Genomic DNA, 23,448 nt, shown 5'->3' with positions numbered 1-23,448 from the left:
ACTTTTTATCCAGAATGCTTGGGACCTGGGGCTTTCCAGATAATGGATCTTTCCATAATTTGGATCTTCAAACCTTGTTTACTATAAAATAATTTAAACATTAAACTAAAGTAGAATAAGGCTAGAAATGCTGTATTTTGTATACTAAATATAAACATGAACTTGCTGCACCACAAGCCTAATCAAATTAAATAATTTATGCTTTCAAAGTTGGCCACAGGGGGTCACCATCTTGTAACTGTATTAAACCTCTTTGCAAGACCAAGACTGTGCACATGCTCAGTGTGATCTGGGCTGCTTCGTGATCACCATAAATGATCAAAACATCACAAGTCAAATGATATCTGCCAGAAGCCGATACAGCAAGACTGATTAATAATCAGAATATACAGACTGCACTGGCTCCTGTGTTGTCATGTAATCTAATATGGATTTTATAGTTTTTGTATTGTTTAATACAGACTTTCTCCAGCTCTGCAGAACCAGTGGCTGCAGCAAAATAATCCCCCAAATAGAATCCCAGTTTATCTGTTTAAATCTGGCTCCATGATCTTTGTCCCTGCAGCTGGAGTTGGAAACAGTAAAGGGGATGTAAAGGCAAAAAATTATATCCAATCCAAATCTCTACACAGTCGCCAATTGCTCTACAGGGAAACAAACAAAGCTGCTTGAGTTCTGCATGGCTGGGAAGTAAGGCGGGGGCTCCCCCTGCTGTTCATAAGTATGATTGTTTCCCTGCAGAGCAGTTAGGAACCGTCTGACAATTCCTATCCACAGCAGTAAATGAAGGGAGAATTTCACTGCATACAGTCAGGTTTCTTATAAAAACGGTACACATTTTTTAATTAAAGTATATTGGAGATAGGTTTCTTTTTCATTAAAGAATGTAAAAATGGAACTTTATTTTTTTGACTTTACATGCCCTTTAAATTAACCCAATAGGCTGGTTCTGCTTGAAATAAGGATTACTTATATCTTAGTTGGGATAAATTTCAAGGTACTGTTTTATTATAATAGAGGAAAAAAAAGCATTTTTAAACACTTGGATTATTTGGATGCAATGGAGTCTATGGGAGACCACCTTTCCGTAATTTGGATCATTCTGGATATCGGGTTTCCAAATAATGGATCCCATACCTGTAGCATTTTCCCCAGGAATCACTTGTGTGCATCCAGCTCCCTTCTGTCTCCCGCCAGCTGATCTATCCGAGCACTGATGGATGTAGTTGTTCCGTAATGGATGAAGTGAACTAAGTTATGTGTAGGTACCCACCCCAGGCAGCACAGCCGCTATTTAATTTAATCCATGAAAAAATTACCACAAAGACACAGGTTAGAAATATATAGAAATATATATTTGCTGTCATTTCCCGACAGAGCATACGTGAGGTGTTTGAGTTACTCTCTAAACTGCAGCGCAGTGATAGGAGGGGGCAAGGGAGTGTGCAGACAGAGCCAGGTAAAGATATGCAGAGCATCGCACCATCTGCCTTGGGGGTTTTGCAGAGTATTGTTCCTTTAACCTCTCCCCTGCCAGCCATCTGCAGGGCATCAATTACCCAGTATACCATGTGACTGAGGCCTTCATAGTTTTGTTCTCCTATATGTCCTCCTAAAGTCCTTCATTCTCTGTCCCTATCCTACTGTCCAACAGAACATCTCACCTTTAACCCAGTCCCTTCACCTTACTCTACTCACTATAGATGTCCCTACATCTGCCCCAGCAATGCCCTGCAGAGTGTTGCTATGATGGGAGAGAGATTTCCATGCAGAGCTTTTGAATATTGGTGTATAGCCAACTGGAAGAGATTTTTTTTTTTTATAAAGGATAAGTAAACCTTAAAAATAAGTAAGTGTAAAATTGACGATGGGTGCTATTCTAAGCACTTTTGCAATGTACATTCACTATTTTTATTTTTTTTTTAAATTCCAAGATATTAAGGAAAACGTTCTGTTAATATGAATGAAGTTTGTTACAACAGCGCCACCTGCTGGTCATTTTCCAACCATTCTGTCTACCAAGTAGTCAAGGAAGTTGTCAGGAGAAAGAAAGAGGCTGCTCTGATGTTCTTCTGCTTAGGAAAGATTTGAGAAAGGTTTCTAATTTTATTTCCTAAGCAGAAGAACATCAGAGCAGCCTCTTTCTTTCTCCTGACAACTTCCTTGACTACTTGGTAGACAGAATGGTCAGAAAATGACCAGCAGGTGGCGCTGTTGTAATAAAATTCATTCATATTAGCAGTACATGTACCCTTTAATATCTTGGATTGAAAAAACAATAATAAATATACATTGCAAAAGTACTTAGAATACCACCCTCATCAATTTTAAGGTTTACCTATCCTTTAAGGAAAGGCCCATAGTTGTGCAGCCTTCCTATTTGTTTCATGTCTTCCCCCTATAATAAACTTTGCATCACATGTCATTTTTTTAACCATCTGGGCTGTAAGGTATATTAGAACACAATGGTGATGGGGTCAACGGCAGCTAAGTTATATTTCAACAGTGGAAAGGCTCTAAGTTGGAAAGTGGGTCATTTTTTGCCAAAGACCCTTCCATTTAGAACCTGCAAATGTATCATAAAGGTTGGGAATCATACAGCAGGCAGAATAACTGATAATAGAAGCCTATTAGCAGTTATTCTGCCTGCTGTTTGATTCCCAACCTTTATGATACATTTGCATGATTTGTGGATGCCAGGACGGAGTATCCAGGGAACATCATACGAACAGCCTACTAATTTAAAATACACAGCTGACGGTGTGAGCCTACATTGGTCCTCTTAGAACCTATTGTGCTGCTGTGCAGATCCCCAGTCTTTGCCTACATCCTATACAGACTGTACATTAACCCTCAGTCTATATGTAATATTCACTGGGTTTTTTTTCTTAAAAGTTCATTAAAGCATACTGGCATAGAGTTTATTTCTTCACCAGGACCTTTATTTATCTGAATATTTGTCTTTATTCATATCCGTGATAGCTGCCACGATTGCTCTGGCAAGGTTACTTCACCCACACTTCAACCTGCCCTCTAGTGGCCATAGTATCAAGTATAAGCTGTCTCTGTTTTACACAGCAATAACACAATAACAAAAGTAACCGGGTTTTACCCAGTGTAGAAAAGCCATGCAAGGTTTTAATTGATTTTCTATGCGCATCAATTGGGTTGTTTAATGTCTCTTTTAAAGGGATTCTGTCATGATTTTTATGATATAGTTTTTATTTTTAAATTACACTGTTTAAACTGTAAACAATTCACTCTACAATATAAAATTTAATTCCTGAACCAGCAAGTGTATTTTTTTAGTTGTAATATTGGTGTGTAGGCGTCATCATTTTGCCTGGTCATGTGCTTTCAGAAAGAGCCAGCACTTTAGGACCGAACTACTTTCTGATAGGCTGTTTCTCCTACTCAATGTAACTGAATGTGTCTCAGTGGGACCTGGATTTTACTATTAATTGCTGTTCTTTTATCTACCAGGGAGCTGTTATCTTGTGTGGCCATAGATGCACAGATAATATCGTACGAAACGAATTTCCGTACAATATTCGGGAAAAAGAGCCGTCAGATATCAACAGAAGACACCTTTGAAGGCACCCCAACATCGTCCATTGTTAGTGCTAAATCTTCAGATACAGGTAGAATTACTTTGTTTCTACCTGTATATCTGATGATTCAGCTCTACATGTGTGTATTGAAATGAACAATCTTAATTGAAAAGAGCTTTTCCAAGAAAGATCGGAATTGGTACATCTATGGCCACCTTTAGGGAGCTGTTATCTGGTTACCCTCCCATTGTTTGTTTACTGGTTACCCTGTATGTTGTTTGGCTGCTGGGGGGAAAGGGAGGAGGGCTGATATCACTTCAACTTGCAGTACAGCAGTAAAGAGTGATTGAAGCTTATCAGAGCACAAGTCACATGACTGGGGCAGCTGGGAAATTGACAATATGTCTAGCCCCATGTCAGATTTCAAAATTAAATATAAACAAATCTGTTGGCTCTTTTGAGAAATGGATTTCAGTGCAGAATTTTGCTGGATCAGCACTATTAACTGATGCATTTTGAAAAAAATTATGTTTCCCCATGACAGTATCCCTTTAACACTTTGTAAAAATTAAGACTGATTTGCAGTTCTTTATCTTGCCACCATCTTCTATGAGGGTGGGGCGGTGACCAAAGCACTTACTGGGTGTCCAAGCAGTGAGCGTTTAAAGGGTAAACGCTACAGCCAAACTCTTGTCTTAAAAGAGCTGTTAGTATGCTGCAGGCAGTGGGATTCTTGGATGGTTATTATTTTCCATTCTTTGCATTCAACCTGTGTGGTTGCTATGGTCAGTTGCCTTAGCAGCTAGGCAGTAGTTTGATGATGGATAAGACAGCCCGAATAGAAAGCTCTAGTCTAGCAGAAGATCTGCATTCTGGTTGCTAGAAGACTGCAGTCTATGAACGAAGTAGCATTTTAATTACTAGGTGAGAGGCTAAATAGAAAAGCAAAGAATTTGACCCCCACCATCCCTCCTCCCAAAAATAAAATAAAAACTATAACTATATAATTATAAGTACATTTATAAACAGCCTTCCCCTTTAAACTGTGATTTAGCCTCTGTTTTTTTATGATTTAACAGGGAGTGATGCTTTGCAGACAGTGCATCCCAATTAATCTCACGAAAGCAGTGTCAGGAATAAGGAAGGCATGAAAGAGTTAAAATGTACTTGCAAAGCAGGCATAGATTGGGCGCAGTAAACCCCTTCTTAAAGGGGAACTCCGGCTTCCAAACCAAAATTTAATAAAGAGGCCACATAACACAGGAACCCCTAATACATCCATCTTAGTTACCTGTTTCTTCAAAAAGTCTGAATAAATACCATTTTTATGCTGAAATCCAGCTGTTTAACAGTTCTTCTCTTTCTGCATCATTTGAAATCCTGGCAGGGAAGGAGGGACTAAACACTGATGTTACAAATTGTAACAACTTCTCTACATCTTACAGACAGCATGCAGGAACTACATAACCCACAATGCATTGCACTGGGATGTTCCATTCCTTATTGAAATCACGTGTGCAGGGAATTGTGGGGTTTGGAGGATACAGGTTGAGGACAGATGGCTGCTGATATAAAGTAACAGTAGTCAGACAGATCAGCAAAGGAGTCAGACAGATCAGCAGGGGGCTAAGCTTAGGGAACTGTTCCAAACCATTAAAAATAATGAAAAGTCTGCATCATTTTTAATTGATGTATATTGCATAGTTGCTTGAAATTATGTTTACTTTTCAAAAAGCTTAAGTTATGTTTTTGTGGAGTTCCCCTTTGACCAGATAAGCGTGTGGAGTAAACGACACGGACACCAGCCCAAAAGAGTGGGTAAGTGCCGACACAGAAGAGGCATGCCAGAAATATGGCACTTTTCTTTGATACAGGGGAGAGTAAACCCTGGCACTCATTAAATATTGCCCATTCTCTGCCAAGGTAGTATCCTAGCCTGGCACACAATGGGTAGCATCAATGCCTTTCTATATCTGTAGTGGGCATATGTAGTTGGCAGTTTGCCACTTTGCCAGACCAACAAGCACGTTTTTTTTGCCACAGTAGCAAACACACACTGGCACAGAAGGGGAGTGGGCAGGGGTTTGTTACAAAGAGGCCGGGGTGTTACTCAGAGTTGTAATACTGGTGGCTGTTATTGTATTGGCCGTCTTCATCTCCTTCCATTAGGAATTCGGGCACGTTGCAGTACTTGGAGTCGTAAACTTGGCGGGGCAATCCATACACAGTCATGCCGTGCTGAGAAGCGCCCTTGTTTGATCCCATTTGCAAGGAGACGGTCTGGGAGTCACAATGTTCCATGCCAAGCTTTTGGTCAAAGATCTGGCGTTTGGTACCTGGTGCTGTCATGCCAGCCTAAAGGGAGAGACATAGGACGGTTAGAGGGAAACTGGTTCTTTATGTGGCAATAGAAGAGGGCATCCTTTAAGTTTTTATTTAAAGTGATTCTGCCATGATTTTTATGGTGTAGTTTTTATTTCTAAATTACACTGCAAATAATTCACTCTACCATATAAAATTAACCAACAATTATATTTTTTATAGTTGTAATATTGGTGTGTAGGTGCATCTCAGGTCATTTTGCCTGGTCATGTGCTTTCAGAAAGAGCCAGCACTTTAGGATGGAACTGCTTTCTGGCAGGCTGTTGTTCCTCCTACTCAGTGTAAATGAATGTGTCTCAGTGGGACCTGGATTTTACTATCGAGTGCTGTTCTTATATCTACCAGGCAGCTGTTATCTTGTGTTAGGGAGCTGCTATCTGGTTACCTTCCCATTGTTCTGTTGTTAGGCTGCTGGGGGGAAAGAGGGGATGATATCACTCCAACTTGCAGTACAGCAGTAAAGAGTGACTGAAGTTTATTAGAGCACATGACTGGGGGCAGCTGAGAAACTGACAATATGTATAACCCCATGTCAGATTTCAAAATGAAATATAAAAAAATCTGCTTGCTCTTTTGAGAAACAGATTTCAGTGCAGAATTCTGCTGGAGCAGCACTATTAACTGATGTGTTTTGGGAAAAAAAAAAGTTTTTCCCATGACAGTATCCTGTAGGTAGGAGCTCCTGTATTGGAGCAAAATATTGAACCTGATGTGCATCCGTTTTTTATTTCAGCCTTAGTTAGTTACTTGGTCATTATGGAAAGTCTGGGGCGGGGACAAAGGGCAAGTGGTACTTTACTAAAGCCCATTGAGTGGTGGAATTTCAGGGGTTTAACAGTGAGGTACCAAACCTGAGCTGCCGAGCTGTCTATATGGGTGTTATCTTTAAGAATGCCTGCAGAAGGGAGTGCTATCTCTTTTCCTATCTCCTTTCCATGCCTGCCTATTGAAGTGCCACTAAATGATTGCCTGTGGACCTATGAGACTGTACATCTACTCTAGAGCTAACCTGTCTTTTGTTCTTATTAGTCATTCAGGCTACAGTCAGTAACTAACAACCGTCCTCCTTACCATCCGCTTCTGACATTGGTCTCCTTGGTTCTACCATCTAACAACCTCAATATTCAGTATTTCCCTAGAAAGTTTTTTGATACTATACTACGTAAAGGGGCAGATTTATCAAGGGTCGAATACTAAATTTAAATTCAAATTTTTGAGTTTCAGAATTCACACATTCGAATTTTTATCCATCTATTAGAATGTAAATTCGAATGTGGGTTTTATCACACCTCGACCATGGAAGCGGTGCTAGTTTGAATATTCGCCACCTAAAACCTGCCGAGTTTATGTACAAGTCAATGAGCCATTTGGAGATGTTAATAGCCTTCCTGACATTCAAGGTTTTTTTCAGGAGCAACTCGATTAGTACAAATAGAATATGAAATTTTGGGTCAGAACCATTCGATCGAATATTAGACAAATTGTGAGTATATTCGAATTAAAAAAAATTCACATGAATTCGACCTTTGATAAATGGGCCTCCCCAACTATATTCACTCCCCTTTCATTGCTGCACACCAGCTGATTCTTTATTAGAGTTGCTAATTGAACTTTGTGACCAGACGATGATGAATATTATTTCATCTTGGGGTAACAAATACTAAACATGCTTGGCCTTCTTCAGTAAGCAGTCCCTGAGTTCTCCAGCTGTCCTTGACTTTGGTTAATGGTGTTCCTCGCTCAATCCATTCTCCTATGTGCAATCCACTCACCTGGGAAGCTCCTTTATTGGTGCCCATTTGCAGGCTGATTGTTGCCTGATCCATTGGTTGTTCATTAGCCAGTTTGGGGTCATAGAGGTGCCTACGAGTACCATAAGAGGTCATCCCTTTCTGGCTGGCAAACTTGTTTGTTCCCATCTGCCAATGAAGAGCAGGAACATTTTCAGCACATTGTCCCTTTAAAGTAAACAGGCACCTAGCTAATGTTCAGTTTAGTGGTTTCTCCTATTTACCTGGAGCCCGATTATATTCCTTCCCTCCTTAAGTTTGTCCGGGTTGAATCTCCTTTCCTGGCGATCAGCGTATTTTACTCCAATATCCACTCTGGCACCTTTTGACTTGGCCTGAAACAAAAACAGGAGTGGAAAGGAGGGTCTTGTTTATATGTGATGTACAGGTATGGGACCTGTTATCCAGAATGCTCAGGACCCGTGGTCTTCCTGATAAACGATTTTTCCATAATTTGGATCTTCATACCTATCGCAAAGCTATCGCGTAAATGAAAATTTAATTGACACTTCATCATACTGAAATAAGAAACTTTGTAAATACAATCAATTAAATATGTTGCATCATTTCTGAAATAATCAAGTTTATCTTCACTATTCCTCTCTCAGCATCTGTTTCTCTTCATTCTCTCTTCATGCAGCAGTTGGGTGTCCGATATTCATTGACAGTTAGATCCAATATATCTTATAGGGGGGCTCCTTTTGCCTAGCAGATGTATTAGAGCTCACTCTTAAAATCACCAGACATCATGTCTCTCTACATGCAGAATTTGTGCAAAAGGCAGTTATTTTGTTAGATTTTTTGTACTGGAATCAGTTATTTAAGTGAGAATATATTTGCTAGAAAGGGAGCCCCCCTATAAGATATATTGGATCTAACTGTCAATGAATACACCCAACTGCTGCATGAAGAGAGAATGAAGAGAAACAGATGCTAAGAGAGGAACAGTGAAGATAAACTTGATTATTTCAGAAAAATTTTATTGATTATATTTGGAAAGTTTCTTATTTCAGTATGCTGAAGCTTATATTAAATTTTCATTTTCACGATAGTTCCCCTTTAAGTCTACTAGAAAATCAATTAAACATTAAATAAACCCAATAGGCTGGTTTTGCCTCCAATAAGGATTAATTATATCTTAGTTGGGATCAAGTACAAGCTACTGTTTTATTACAGAGAAAAACAAAATCATTTTTAAAAATCTGGAGTCTAGGGGCTGTAAATTGGAGCTTTCTGGATACCGGGTTTCCAGATAATGGATCCCATATAGCATGATAACATATACACTGTTTTCCAGGATACTTACCACACTAGCCAGTGCCAGCAGAGTACATTGCACTTGAGTTAAATTGGTGTTCTCAAAAAGATCATTTGCCTCAAATATATCATGGGGTTTCACTCCATATTGCATGATGCCTTTGATAAAATTTCCGATGTTTTCCAGCTAGAAGAATATCGAGAGACGGCCGTTAATAATTATTACAAAGCATTTTCCTGAAGCCGCTCAGGCCTGTGAGAAGAAGCTTTTGCCAGTACCTTATGCCAGTTCTGAGTCGCCTCGTTGATCTTCCGTACAGAGCCCGGCTGGAGCTTGTTGATGAGCCTATTGAAATGAGGAAGAGACACACTATATCAACAGTATCACCCCAGAATGAAAACAATGAGGGTAACCTGGAGTCTTCCATATGCTGTCTAATGTCAACTCCCAAAAGCCTCTCTAACAGTCTTCTTCTGACACTGGCACCCTATATTACCTATATGTTCCCAGTGCAATCTTCATGGAGGCATGCAGAACTTAATCGGACTTGTTGGTAACGCTATTCAATCGGTAACTGAATTGGCACATGAATATTAGTTGGTCGAATGGGGAAGATTTGGGGGGTGTAACCAAAGTGGTCAACGTTCTGCCTGTTTAGTTTTCGAGTCCATATTTATGTAGCTTAGTACATGAATTACATGACTGGTGAAACATCTCTTAAAGAAAAACACAGCAAGTCCAGTTGATTTGACTTAATTCTACCGATATACAAAGGCAACCGTTGGAATGTCACACCGTACCGCCTGGCTTTGCCCATTATGGAGAAAGAATTTGGGAGATAAGAAAAGGAAAACACTCCGAGGCACATTTACCAACGGTCGGCTTTGAAATCCATGTGAGTTTTTTAAAACTCCCCTAATCTCCCATAAATTAGACAAATCAAATTTTATCAATAAAATCAGAAATTTCTAATTCACAATTTAAACGACCCGAAATTTCGAAATCAAATTAATTCATTCTTCGACTAAAATTTTTACTTAAACAGCAATTCGGCAGGTTTTAGGTGGTGAATAGTAGAATTCGAATTTAAACAGGGCCAAAGTATGAAAAATCTCAAAAATTAAAAAATCAAATCAAATCTGGATAACTCCCTAGATGATTTTGACAGTTTTGACCATGAAAAAAATTCTAATTTTCAGTTTGACCCTTAATAAATCTGCCCCTCTATGTTTACATGGATTAATCCGGCCATTAAAGTGCATTATGAATCATGACGAGGGAGGGTGCATGGAAGCTTTGTGTCTTTGGCATAGGTAAAACTCTGATTATTATGTTTAGGAACAATCCCTCCCTACTTCTTGCCATGGATCCCAGCGACTTCTACCTTATACACAGGAGAATAAGGCCATATTATGTCCATACTAAGGGGGTTATTTATTGAATGAGTTTTTGGCACCTTGAATGAACTCACAACTCGAATGGAAAAAACTCAATTCTGCGAATTTGTGAAACCCAAAAACTCGAATGAGTTTTACGTGGGAAAAAACTAAATCAAAAAGCTTGGGAAAAAATTAATCGGGGGGAAAAATCGTTTGAGTTTTGGGCAAAACCCTCTGAAAAAAAAAACTTGACCATCATACAGGCTATAAACATCTTCAAATTGTTCAAGGGACCTCTGCCATTGACTCGTACATGACCTTGACAGGTTTTAGATGGTGTTTTTTCTAATTTGAGCTTTTTCCAGGGTAAGGGTATAATAAATCTCCAAAAAAGTGGTTTTTTTTAACCCGGAAATGTAAGTTTTGACTAAAAAATTTACTTGAAAACTTGAATTTTCATGGAAAACACAACTCGAACCTTAATAAATAACCCCCGTAAAGTAATATTTCATCTAGTTTTAGAAGAAGTTAATCAGTCTAAATAATAATATGGTTGAGAAAGCACCTTTCATCTCTCAGCGTGCCCTTACATGGACAGACAACTGCTGCTCTGGTTTCTCTTAAGAGTGAACATCAACAGCCAAAACAAATACCCTCCCCGATTAATATCTGACAAGTTGAGCAAGGAAGGGAAAACCTGTTGTTTTGGACCAAAATGTGCAATAGATTTGACCATATTTGAACTACATTAAAAGAGAACTAAACTTAAAATCAATCTGGCTACAAATACCATATTTTATATACAGAACTTATTGCACGAGGCTAAAGTTTCAGCTTGTCAATAGCAGCAATGATCCAGGACTTCAAACTTGTCACAGGGGGTCACCATCTTGGAAAGTGTCTGTGACACTCACATGCTCAGTGGGCTCTGATTGGCTGTTGAGAAGCTAAGCTTAGGGCTCGTCACTAATTATCCAGCAGAAAATGAGCTTCCCCTGTAATATAAGCTGATGCTACAGGTTTGCTGATTATTAAATTCTGATGCTAATTGCACTGGTTTCTGTGCTGCCATGTAGTAATTATCTGTATTAATTACTAATCAGCCTTATATTGTGACATTTCTATTCTATGTGTACTGTATATTGTGAGTGGGTCCCTAAGCTCAGTACGTGACAGCAGCACAGAGCATGTGCAGTGAATCAGCAGAAAAGAAGATGGGGAGCTACTGGGGCATCTTTGGAGACACAGATCTTTACTGCTAAAGGGCTGTGGTTGCCTTGGGTACAGAAGCACAACACATAATGTACATGTTTAGCTACTTCTTTAGTTAGTCTTTAGTTCTCCTTTAGCATAGGACCTCCATGTGATCTGATTTCTGGCCAATTGATCAAACTGCCTGATTTTACTAGCGGCTGCCAATTGTTATTGAATAGCCCCCCGATAAAGCCATCTAGCCACACTTACTCGCAGAGGATGATTCCATCTTTCAAAGAATCCATGAAATTGTTCCCAATAGTTCTTCCTGTCAGGCCATCTATCCATTGTCTCAGCTCCGCCTCCTTCAGAGGATCATACTTCTGAGCCAACTGAAATCAGAGGAAGAACAACCATCAGTGTCTGTATGGCAGTTTATGGGGAGGCCTCCTGGCATTCTAGCAAAGGAGCTGTTCAAGGGCAAGGTAGAGGAGAAATTTGCCCCATGTCTCCCTGTTGACCCTCTAGCTCGCCATTATTTGAAATATGAGGAAATAAGAGGGCCCTAGTAGACATTATATTGCCTACATATACCCATTGCCAAATAATCAGACTCTTGTGTGATTGGCGTGTGCCTTAAATCATGTTCATTAATCACATATCACAAGTATAAAGGATGGAATTTATAATACTGGAAGTGCAGAACATTAGACAGTAACCAAGACACTACAGTTGACCATCGGTTGTAGAGCATCCAGTTTGTAGAACAATAGAAAACTCTGATTCCATTGGTAAGGGCATATAAGGAATATCTTGTAAATCCTTTGTGGGGTGAGCAGTAATAATATACCAAGTGGGCTTGGGTAGGAGCACCATATTGTTAACCCAACACCCCTCACTTCCCTCAGGAAAAGATACCGAGGGAGGGCAGTAGCCACTGACACTGTAGTCTGATAGGCAGCCTTTGCCATGTCTGCCCAACTCCCTGAGGGATATTTTAGCAGTAATATCAATCTCTACCCTATGCAATAAGGTTAACAAAAGGTGCCTATTCCTACCTATAGTAGTCAAAGCTGTCGAAAAGCCTAACTACCCTAGGTAGAGAGACTAAAAGAAGTTGCCGCTCTGTATCCTAAAGCTCACCATACAAAAGCCAAGTCTGTAGCTTATTTGGCCATTTATGGTAGTACCTGCTGTAGTAGAGCGGTTTTGAAAATCCTGTTGGATGAAAACCATATTTGTGTGTTGATATGATCCTCTCTCTATAGAACTCCATAGTCCCTGTATAATCAACCCAGTTTGGCCCATGAATAGCCAATTGGTGTAAAGATCGCCAAACAAGAGGATCTATTGGTTTATGGTTAGTGTAACAGAAGGTTAAATATCTTTGCACTTGGAATACAGTCTGATGGTTGCCTGTTTCTACTCTAGCTAACAAGGCCAACAAATGGTGGAATTTAACTCAAGGCTTAAATACTAACACATGGTTGCCTGTCTCTACCCATAACAATGAGGTTACCAAAAAGTTTCCAATCTGTACCCAAAGCGACAAAACCCATTGTTGCCTATATCTACCCCAAAACAACAAGACTGACACAAGGTTGCCTATATCTACCCCAAGCAACAAGACTGACACAAGGTTGCCTATATCTACCCCAAGCAACAAGACTGACACAAGATTGCCTATATCTGCCCCAAGCAACAAGACTGACACAAGGTTGCCTATATCTACCCCAAGCAACAAGACTGACACAAGATTGCCTATATCTGCCCCAAGCAACAAGACTGACACAAGGTTGTCTATATCTACCCCCAAGGGACAAGACTGACACAAGGTTGTCTAAATCTACCCAAGGGATAAGACTGACACAAAGGTTTGCTATCTCTACCCCAAGCCACAAGACTGACACAAGGTTGCCTATCTCTACCCCCAGGGACAAGATTGCCTATCTATACCCTCGGTAATAAGACTGACACAAGGTTACCTATCTCTACCCTCGGTAACGACTGGCAGAAGGCTGCCTATCTCTACCCTAGGTAACAAGACTGGCACAAGGTTGCCTATCACTACCCTAGGTAACAAGACTGGCACAAGATTGCCTATCTCTACCCTAGGTAACAAGACTGGTACAGGGTTGCTTATCTCTACCCTAGGTAACAAGACTGGCACAGGGTTGCCTATCTCTACCCTAGGTAACAAGACTGTCACAAGGTTGCCTATCTCTACCATAGGTAACAAGACCGGCACAGGGTTGCCTATCTCTACCCTAGGTAACAAGACTGGCACAGGGTTGCCTATCTCTACCCTCGGTAACAAGACTGTCACAAGGTTGCCTATCTCTACCATAGGTAACAAGACCGGCACAAGGTTGCCTATCTCTACCCTAGGTAACAAGACTGGCACAGGGTTGCCTATCTCTACCCTCGGTAACAAGACTGTCACAAGGTTGCCTATCTCTACCATAGGTAACAAGACCGGCACAGGGTTGCCTATCTCTACCCTAGGTAACAAGACTGGCACAGGGTTGCCTATCTCTACCCTCGGTAACAAGACTGTCACAAGGTTGCCTATCTCTACCATAGGTAACAAGACCGGCACAGGGTTGCCTATGTCTACCCTAGGTAACAAGACTGGCACAGGGTTGCCTATCTCTACCCTATCTTTACACTAATCAACAAGTGTGCCGAAACTGTACACTGTGTCAATAAAACATTTTATGATTGAGACTGCGTAGGCCAAAAATATTACCTAGTGCACTTCTCTGCCTACTCCTTTACATTATATTTAGTACTAACTAGTCAGTGATGGACTTTTACAAGACCACGTTCCAAAATGTTGACGCACAACCGCACAACTTTCTAATGATAATCTTACTCCCACTTGACTCCCAAACATATGTCTGTTTATTCTGGAAACCATTATATTTCTATAGTGAATCTCTTTCTTTGTACTATCACTCACATTTCTCTTGCTCCGGCACTGGTGTACATAGCAGTCTGCTTTCTGTCTGTACATCATTGCCCACCACTTATACCTGTGTCTGGTTTGCTGTGTATGTGCCGGCAATTTGTCTGGATATCTGTGCTCCCTCTAATACCCACCATTTTACTAGTTTGCTTCCTGATATATTAGCATTTTACATTTGTTATCACAGAGCCTTTAAGGGGATGTTAACCAATTTTCATTGTTTTTATTTTGTATTAATTGTCATCCTATTTTGCATCTTTCCAGCCGTCCAGCTGAAAATGTCGCTAGAAAAATACATAGATTTGATATAACTATTTGACTCCCAACTAAGCTCAATGTGGGGGACCGAAACCTTGAGCAAAATACAGCTTTGCAAGACGAATTCAGCAAATCCTGTGAGTGCTGCCTTCCTGCATTATGTTATACTGCCCAGGTAAAGAAATTGTTTATGGTGTGCACCTTACATATCACTAGATATACATACATATAGATATGATAGGTAAATATATCATAGGTAGCTATAATAGGTATATATGCTAGATATAATGGGTTGATAGAGTAGCTACTAGAGATGCACCGAATCCGCTACTTTGGATTCGGCCGAACCCCCAAATCCTTCCTTTGGATTTGGCCGGATACCGAACCGAATCTGAATCCTAATTTACATATGCAAATTAGGAGTGGGAAGGGGAAAACATTTTTTACTTCCTTGTTTTGTGACAAAAAGTCACACGGTTTTCTATTCAGGCCTCTCCTATTCATATTTCAGTCTGTTATTTAAATCTATGTATGGTTACTAGGGTATTTTAGTCCCTAGCAACCAGATCGGCTTAAATTGAACTGAGATTCGGATTTGGTTCGGCAGGGCATAAGGATTTCGGTGCATCCCTAGTAGCTACAATATAATAGGAAGTTATGATATAGATATAATGGGAAGATATGATAGATATATAATACACAAATAGGATATAAGCTTTGATTGGTTGATATTAGTTCTAGGCCTGAAACTTAGAACATACCCTACATTCAGTTTATAGGAATTATACACATTTTAGCAAACTTATAGTATGATGTAGAGATGGGTATTCTGAGACCATTTGCAAATGGTTTTCATTTTTTATTATTTGTGGTTTTTGAGTTATTTAGCTTTTTTATTCAGCAGTTCTCCGGTTTGCAATTTCAGCAATCTGGTTGCTAGGGTCCAAAATACCCTAGCAACCATACATTGATTTGAATAACAGATGGAAATATGAATAGGAGAGGCCTGAATAGAAAGATGAATAATAAAGTATAGCAATAACAATACATTTGTAGCCTTACAGAGCATTTGTTTTCTAGATGGGGTCAGTGACCCCTCATTTGAAAGCTGGAAAAATTCAGAAGAATCAAAAATAAAGACCTATTGAAAAGTTGCTTTGAATTAGCCATTGTAAAAGTTAACTTAAAGGTGAACCACCCCATTATTTCTCTTGCATTAGGCTAAGAGACCAGGAGGAAGGGAATGTGTCGGTGGTAATATCTGCGGCAGATGCAAAGCTTTCTATCCTAGGGGTAAATTCCTGGCAGGAAATCCTAGTGGGAACCAAGCACATAGCTATGTATGAAATCACTTCCTTCTGTGCCAACATTTACTGCATGCCAGACCACTAGGACCTCACATCAGAACCACTGGCCCTGCTAAACTGCTTGGATAGTACAGGTATGGGATCCATTATCCGGAAACCCATTATCCAGAAAGCTCTGAATTACAGAAAGGCTGTCTCCCATTTCCTTTTTCTCTGTAATAATAAACCAGTACCTTGTACTTGATCCCAACTGAGATATAATTAATCCTTATAGGAAGCAAAAACAACCTATTGGGTTTATTTAATTTTGCATGATTCAAACATTAAATAAACTTTAAGTCCAGTAGACTTAAGGTTTGAAGATCCAAATTACGGAAAGATCCATTATCCAGAAAACCCCTAGGTCCCGAGCATTCTGGATAACTGGTCCCGAGTAGTGATGTGCGGGTCGAGAATTTCTTGACCCGCACCCGACCCCAATCCACCCCTCCTGACCTCTTTTTATAGGGCCTGACCCGGCCCATAGTGATGTCACAAAAGGGGCGGGACAGGCAGAAGTCTATAAATTCTGGCGCCGGAAGCTGGCACTACTAGGAGGAGAGCTCGACCCACACCCACCTGCGACCCGAAGATTTTGTGCAGGAGTCAGCCTACGGGTCCCACAGGTTTCGGGCCGGCCCGCACATCACTAGTCCCGAGCATTCAGAATAACCGGTCCCATACCAGTACCAGGTTCTGAGCACAACAGGTGCAGTGTTTGCCCTAGCAAGCCAATCAGCCGTTAGAATGCACTGTTAATTTATGATTGTTATAGTTATCCCCTATACAGCACAGCTCATTTTATTATACAGCGAAGCTTACAATCTAAGGTCCCTGTTACATTCACGTATAGGCTAAGGTCAATTTCATCAGGAGCCAATTAACCTCTCTGTTTATAATGTGGAAGGAAACAAGAGTCAGATGAAACGCACAAAGAGAAGCTACAAACTACTTGTAGGTAATGGCCTGGCTGGAATTGAACCCAGGAGCCCAGCCTGTAAGGTAAGCTGCAATGCTAAGCACTCCAGTGACAGCAGAGAGCAAATGACTGACGTATTGGGGGTACAATCCTACATGTGAATACTGCAGTGGGGGGAACAGAGAAGAGAGGGACAAGATGGAGGTGCAGTGGCACTCACACAGCCTCCCCGCCCTTCCCCTGGTCTACTCTCCTCTTCTGCCAACCTAAATATTGACAGTTATGCTTGGACGAGGAATTTACCAAACTAGGCAGAGGAGACGAGCGAGGATACAGGGGCTGCCCTGGGACAATCCCAATTCTCTGCTTCCCACACACTTTGTATAATTATACCCACAAGGTAAACTTCAAACTCATTAGATTGCATTGCTAAACTCACTGTCTCTATACTAACACTAAGCTTGCTGCACTCGCTTCATATATATGCACCAGGGTATTCTTTCCTGCTCTCTATAAGGGCACTGACTATGTATACCTGATAATGATCTCCCCTCTCTGTATAATGGGACTGAGTATCTATACCTGATAATGATCTCCCCTCTCTGTATAATGGGACTGAGTATCTATATCTGATAATGATCTCACCTCTCTGTATAATGGGACTGAGTATCTATACCTGATAATGATCTCCCCTCTCTGTATAATGGGACTGAGTATCTATACCTGATAATGATCTCCCCTCTCTGTATAATGGGACTGAGTATCTATACCTGATAATGATCTCCCCTCTCTGTATAATGGGACTGAGTATCTATACCTGATAATGATCTCCCCTCTCTGTATAATGGGACTGAGTATCTATACCTGATAATGATCTCCCTCTCTGTATAATGGGACTGAGTATCTATACCTGATAATGATCTCCCCTCTCTGTATAATGGGACTGAGTATTTATACCTGATAATGATCTCCCCTCTCTGTATAATGGGACTGAGTATCTATACCTGATAATGATCTCCCCTCTCTGTATAATGGGACTGAGTATCTATACCTGATAATGATCTCCCCTCTCTGTTATAATGGACTGAGTATCTATACCTGATAATGATCTCCCCTCTCTGTATAATGGGACTGAGTATCTATACCTGATAATGATCTCCCCTCTCTGTATAATGGGACTGAGTATCTATACCCTGATAATGATCTCCCCTCTCTGTATAATGGGACTGAGTATCTATACCCTGATAATGATCTCCCCTCTCTGTATAATGGGACTGAGTATCTTACCTGATAATGATCTCCCCTCTCTGTATAATGGGACTGAGTATCTATACCCTGATAATGATCTCCCCTCTCTGTATAATGGGACTGAGTATCTATACCTGATAATGATCTCCCCTCTCTGTATAATGGGACTGAGTATTATACCTGATAATGATCTCCTCTGTATAATGGGACTGGTATCTATACCTGATAATGATCTCCCCTCTCTGTATAATGGGACTGAGTATCTATACCTGATAATGATCTCCCCTCTCTGTATAATGGGACTGAGTATCTATACCTGATAATGATCTCCCCTCTCTGTATAATGGGACTGAGTATCTATACACCAGTACTCAGGGAGTACATATACTATATGATGACAAAGCAGCAGTGATAATTTACTGGGCAGACCTGAGAGTTGGTTCCATGGGAGCAGCCATTGTATATGCAGCACTGCCCAGGGATCCCCCATGTTGGCTCCCACAGACCCCTATACAAGTCCCCAGATGATGTCCTTAGATGAGCGCAGGCAGATATTATTCATCACTTGCTAAGAATAGCTGCAAAGCAAAATGTGGAAAGTGAGTAAGAGAGAATTTCTCATGCAGGAATGTACTGCTCCGGGATCTCTCCTAATTCTCAGCTGCTAATTAATAGAATAGTAGAGTCTGAATTGAGGGGGGAGAGAGAAGAGGGAGGGGGAGGCAATTTCACACCTGGGTTTATTCCCCGTATAGACTGGATTTCGTCAATACCCTTATATAGTAGAGACATTCCATGAGACACCACAGGCAGCCTTATATGGTCTCGACTGAACTCCAGGAGACGGCAAGCTCTGTGCTCTATTCTACTGAGCCTGTCTGGCACTCACAGGGTTAAATGAGCCATGTTTCCCTCTTACCTGCCCCTGGGATAAAAGGAATGGAATTCATTCAGGGAGAGGTGTGTGAGGAAGCACTGGGGTATCATTGCTATTGCTCTTATGTGCTTCTAGTGGCTATGGAAAATACAGTATATACTCACCCTGTGTGTCCCATAGTTCCCTCCTTTCTGTGTCACTGTATCACCCTGCAGTGGGAGGGACAGACACATGTCCCATAGTTCCCTCCTGTCTGTGTCACTGTATCACCCTGCAGTGGGAGGGACAGACTCATGTCCCATAGTTCCCTCCTGTCTGTGTCACTGTATCACCCTGCAGTGGGAGGGACAGACTCATGTCCCATAGTTCCCTCCTGTCTGTGTCACTGTATCACCCTGCAGTGGGAGGGACAGACTCATGTCCCATAGTTCCCTCCTGTCTGTGTCACTGTATCACCCTGCAGTGGGAGGGACAGACTCACGTCCCATAGTTCCCTCCTGTCTGTGTCACTGTATCACCCTGCAGTGGGAGGGACAGACTTATGTCTCATAGTTCCCTCCTGTCTGTGTCACTGTATCACCCTGCAGTGGGAGGGACAGACTCATGTCCCATAGTTCCCTCCTGTCTGTGTCACTGTATCACCCTGCAGTGGGAGGGACAGACTCATGTCCCATAGTTCCCTCCTGTCTGTGTCACTGTATCACCCTGCAGTGGGAGGGACAGACTCATGTCCCATAGTTCCCTCCTGTCTGTGTCACTGTATCACCCTGCAGTGGGAGGGACTTCCTTGTGTAGGGTCTGTATGGGGCCACATAGGAGGAGCAATAATGTCCGTGGCACACCACTAGGACAGCACAGTAAGTCAGTCAGTAGCACTGGGGTCCTGAGTTCAGTATAGACTTGGGTACTATCTGTATCTCCCCATACCTGTATTGTGTTCCTCCAGTTTTCCCAAAAACTTACAGGCAGGTTGACTTCTGATCAATTTGACCCTAGTGTATATGTGAACGCAATAGGGACCATAGATTGTAAACTCCACTGGGCAGAGACTGATGTGAATGATGTATAATCTCTCTATAAAAGCTCTATACAAATATAAATCTCGCCCCACTGGTTCTCATCCAATCTCTCTAACTAGAATATCATTCCTGCACCTTGAACCCTCTGGAATATCCCAGTGGAGTGAATAGTATGTTATAGAATGGCCAATTCTAAGGAACTTTTCAATTGGTCTTCATTCATTTTTTTTAAATTATTTGCCGCTTTCTTACAGCTTTCAAATGAGGGTCACTGACCCCATCTACAAACAAATGCTCCGTAAGGCTACAAATGTATTGTTATTGCTACTCTTTCTTACTCATCTTTCTATTCAGGCCTCTCCTATTCATATTCCAGTCTCTTATTCAAATCAATGCATGGTTGCTAGGGTCATTTGGATCCTAGCAAACAGATTGCTGAAATTGCAAACCGGAGAGCCGCCGAATAAAAAGCTCAAAAACCACAAAAAATGAAAACCAAATGCAAATTGTCTCAGAATATCACTCTCTACATCATACTAAGAGTTCATTTAAAGGTGAACCCCTTTAAGATAAAATCTGCCATACACTTACCAGGAACTTTTCGAGATTGAAACATGTCCTTATGCATTTTAGTTGGGGGTTCCTGTAGTAATTTAGCATCTGCCACCGATTTCAGACCATTGGCATAACTATGAGAGGAGCAGACCCCATGGCCATGGTTTGGGTCCACTGAGCGAGGGATGGCCCCTGATTCTTGGCATTCACTTCATTAAATTATTCTGGAGGACCTTAAATCCTTATAGTACATAACTGATGCCACAACTGTAACGTAGGTTTGATATATTTATATTTCTAGGATATCAGAGAGGGAAATCCAATTATAAGGATTTTTAAACAGAGGAGCTAATGAAAAGACTGTATATAAAGGTGTCCATGAAGCTGCAGAACTACAGCAACATTTTCTATATTAACAAGCATCTGTCCGTTATTGCCGTTTCTCTCTATTTTAAAGGGGAACTTAACCCAGATGTAAAATGCTGCCTAATAAAATTTTGTGTAATTCTAAGCAACTTCTTATTATACATTTATCACACGTTTTCACTGGTTTTACAGTTATTTGTAAATGTGATTGCTGCCTGTGCCTTTTTTGATCTCTGCACTGGTGTCTATGACTTTGGACACTTTGTAGCAGAAGGAGCAGATGGACAGACATGTCTTTGCTGCAACATTGTTTTAAAAGTCAGAGTCTGAAACAGAAAAAGAGGAATACGCCTATACAGCTTTCAATAGCAATTACATTTATTCTTCACTATAAAACCATGACAATTTTTGGATGTATATTGGAAAGTTTTTTAATTAGGCACTAACTTTAGGTTTATCCAACAAGCACCATGTCCCGAGCTCTCTATCTATCTATCTATCTATCTATCTATCTATCTATCGCTCTCTCTATCGATGTCTCTCTCTCTCTCTCTCTCTCTCTCTCTCTCTCTCTCTCTCTCTCTCTAGCTATCTATATATCGCTCTCTCTCTCTATTGCTATCTATCGCTCTATCTCTCTATCACTCTATCATCTATCTATTTATCACTCTCTATCTATTTATCTATCCCTCTCTCTATCTATCATTCTTTATCTATCGCTCTATCTATCTATCTATCTATCTATTGCTATCTATCGCTCTCTCTATCTATCGTTCTCTATCGCTCTGTCTATCTATCACTCAACCTCTTTATCTATCAATCAATCAATCTATCTATCTATCATCTATCTATTTATTGCTCTATCTATCGCTCTCTCTCTCTCTATTTATCGCAATCTCTATCTATCTATCTATCTATCTATCTATCTATCTATCTATCTATCTATCTATCTATCTATCTATCTATCTATTGCTGTCTATCTATCTATCGCTCTATCCTCTATTTATCGGTTCTCTATCTATCTATCTATCTATCTATCTATCTATCAATCTATTGCTGTCTGTCTATCTATCTATCTATCTATCTATCTATCTATCTATCTATCTATCTATCTATCGCTCTATCCTCTATTTATCGTTCTCTATCTATCGTCTATCTATCCATCATTATCTATCTATCTATCTATCTATCTATCTATCTATCTATCTATCTATCTATCTATCGCACTCTCTCTCTATCTATCGCACTCTCTCTCTATCTATCGCTGTCTCTCTCTCTCTCTCTCTCTCTCTCTCTATAGTTTTTTATCTTTCTTTCTATCTATCTATCTATCTATCTATCTATCTATCATCTATCTATCATCTATCTATCTATCTATCTATCAATCATCTATCTATCTATATTTCTATCTATCTATCATCTATCTATCTCTCTCTCTCTTGTTTTCTATCTATCTATATGTATTATCTATGTATCTCAAATGGCCCCAAAAAAGAGGCTGCAGAGTGGGCTTGTAACTCCTAATAAGAATCCATCACTTTATACAAACTCTTCTGTTCCTGCCTGTATCCATATCTCTATCAAAGGATCAAAGGCCAGACAAATATAGAATGTTTTGTTCTTTAATTCTTATAGGCCCCCAGGGCCATCAATATCTGTGGCCCATCACTGAACTAGTAGTGTAATATGAAAGATTCACAATCCAACAGCAGCCGGTCTCCGATATGTTATTAGCAATGGCTTAACTAGATAGTAAGCTCCTGTGATTCAGCTACGGAAATACACTTTATAGATTGGTAAATCCAGTATATAAGACTGAGGTATGTGTATTCCAGAAGATTTATTTTACTTAATACGGCATTGTGTTGTGTGTAATGCTGAAGAGAATGTCAGCTTTTGGGATCACAGAGTAATAAGAAAATATTTGGACAGTGTCCTTCCTTCCCCTTCTCATATACATTAAAAACAGTAACAATATTATGAAATTCTACAAACCAGCGATCAGAGCATCAGCTCTTGTGCCCAATCTCTTACCTTGTTCTTAACCTCAGCGCTGAGTCCATAGGCCGGGCCCTTGTTGAAGTGACCGTACATGTTTCTGCTTCTTTTTCCCCTGGTTCCTCTGCCTCGTTCCCTTGCTCCGTTAGAAGATGGTCCAAAGATTTTTCCTGCAACTTTTTAAATGTCTCATCCTCCGGGAGATGTGTGTCTGCAGCTTGGCTCTCTGATTGGTCCAACCCATGGCCAATAACAGGGCAGCATTCCCTGTGATGTCAACATGTTGGTATTAAAAAAAAAAAATAATGAAATATATATTTATATTGTGAGAGATATCGGG

At 40.5% G+C, this 23,448-nt stretch overlaps 1 protein-coding gene and 2 long non-coding RNA genes across 5 annotated transcripts in view; 1 reads left to right on the top strand and 2 right to left on the bottom strand.

Moving 5' to 3' along the window:
- Window positions 1–21,255, top strand: part of LOC121401633 — a 25,104-nt gene extending 3,849 nt beyond the window's left edge. For 2 of the 3 annotated variants that reach the window (XR_005966414.1, XR_005966412.1), the window contains one exon: window positions 9,168–10,693. This is a non-coding gene — a long non-coding RNA (uncharacterized LOC121401633). Of the gene's footprint in view, window positions 1–9,167; window positions 10,694–14,786; window positions 14,956–21,045 lie in introns of those variants that run through there. The other variant, XR_005966413.1, reaches the window with a different exon arrangement.
- Window positions 1,334–1,987, bottom strand: LOC121401632. The gene is made up of 2 exons (XR_005966411.1): window positions 1,949–1,987; window positions 1,334–1,523 (listed from the first exon to the last, which is right to left on the bottom strand). It is a non-coding gene; the product is annotated as an uncharacterized LOC121401632 (long non-coding RNA).
- On the bottom strand, window positions 5,228–23,242 carry cnn1.L (calponin L homeolog). The gene is given in 7 exon segments (NM_001091545.1): window positions 5,228–5,906; window positions 7,706–7,852; window positions 7,948–8,058; window positions 9,030–9,167; window positions 9,260–9,326; window positions 11,825–11,946; window positions 23,145–23,242. Coding segments are annotated over 7 exon segments (894 nt in total). The 5' UTR covers window positions 23,205–23,242; the 3' UTR covers window positions 5,228–5,657.
- Window positions 23,243–23,448: the final 206 nt, after the last annotated feature.

This window comes from Xenopus laevis, chromosome 3L (assembly GCF_017654675.1).
Source record: "Xenopus laevis strain J_2021 chromosome 3L, Xenopus_laevis_v10.1, whole genome shotgun sequence".
NCBI lineage: Eukaryota > Metazoa > Chordata > Amphibia > Anura > Pipidae > Xenopus > Xenopus laevis.
Note: the sequence above shows the minus strand (reverse complement) of the source record. Positions and strands in the feature narration are given on the sequence as shown.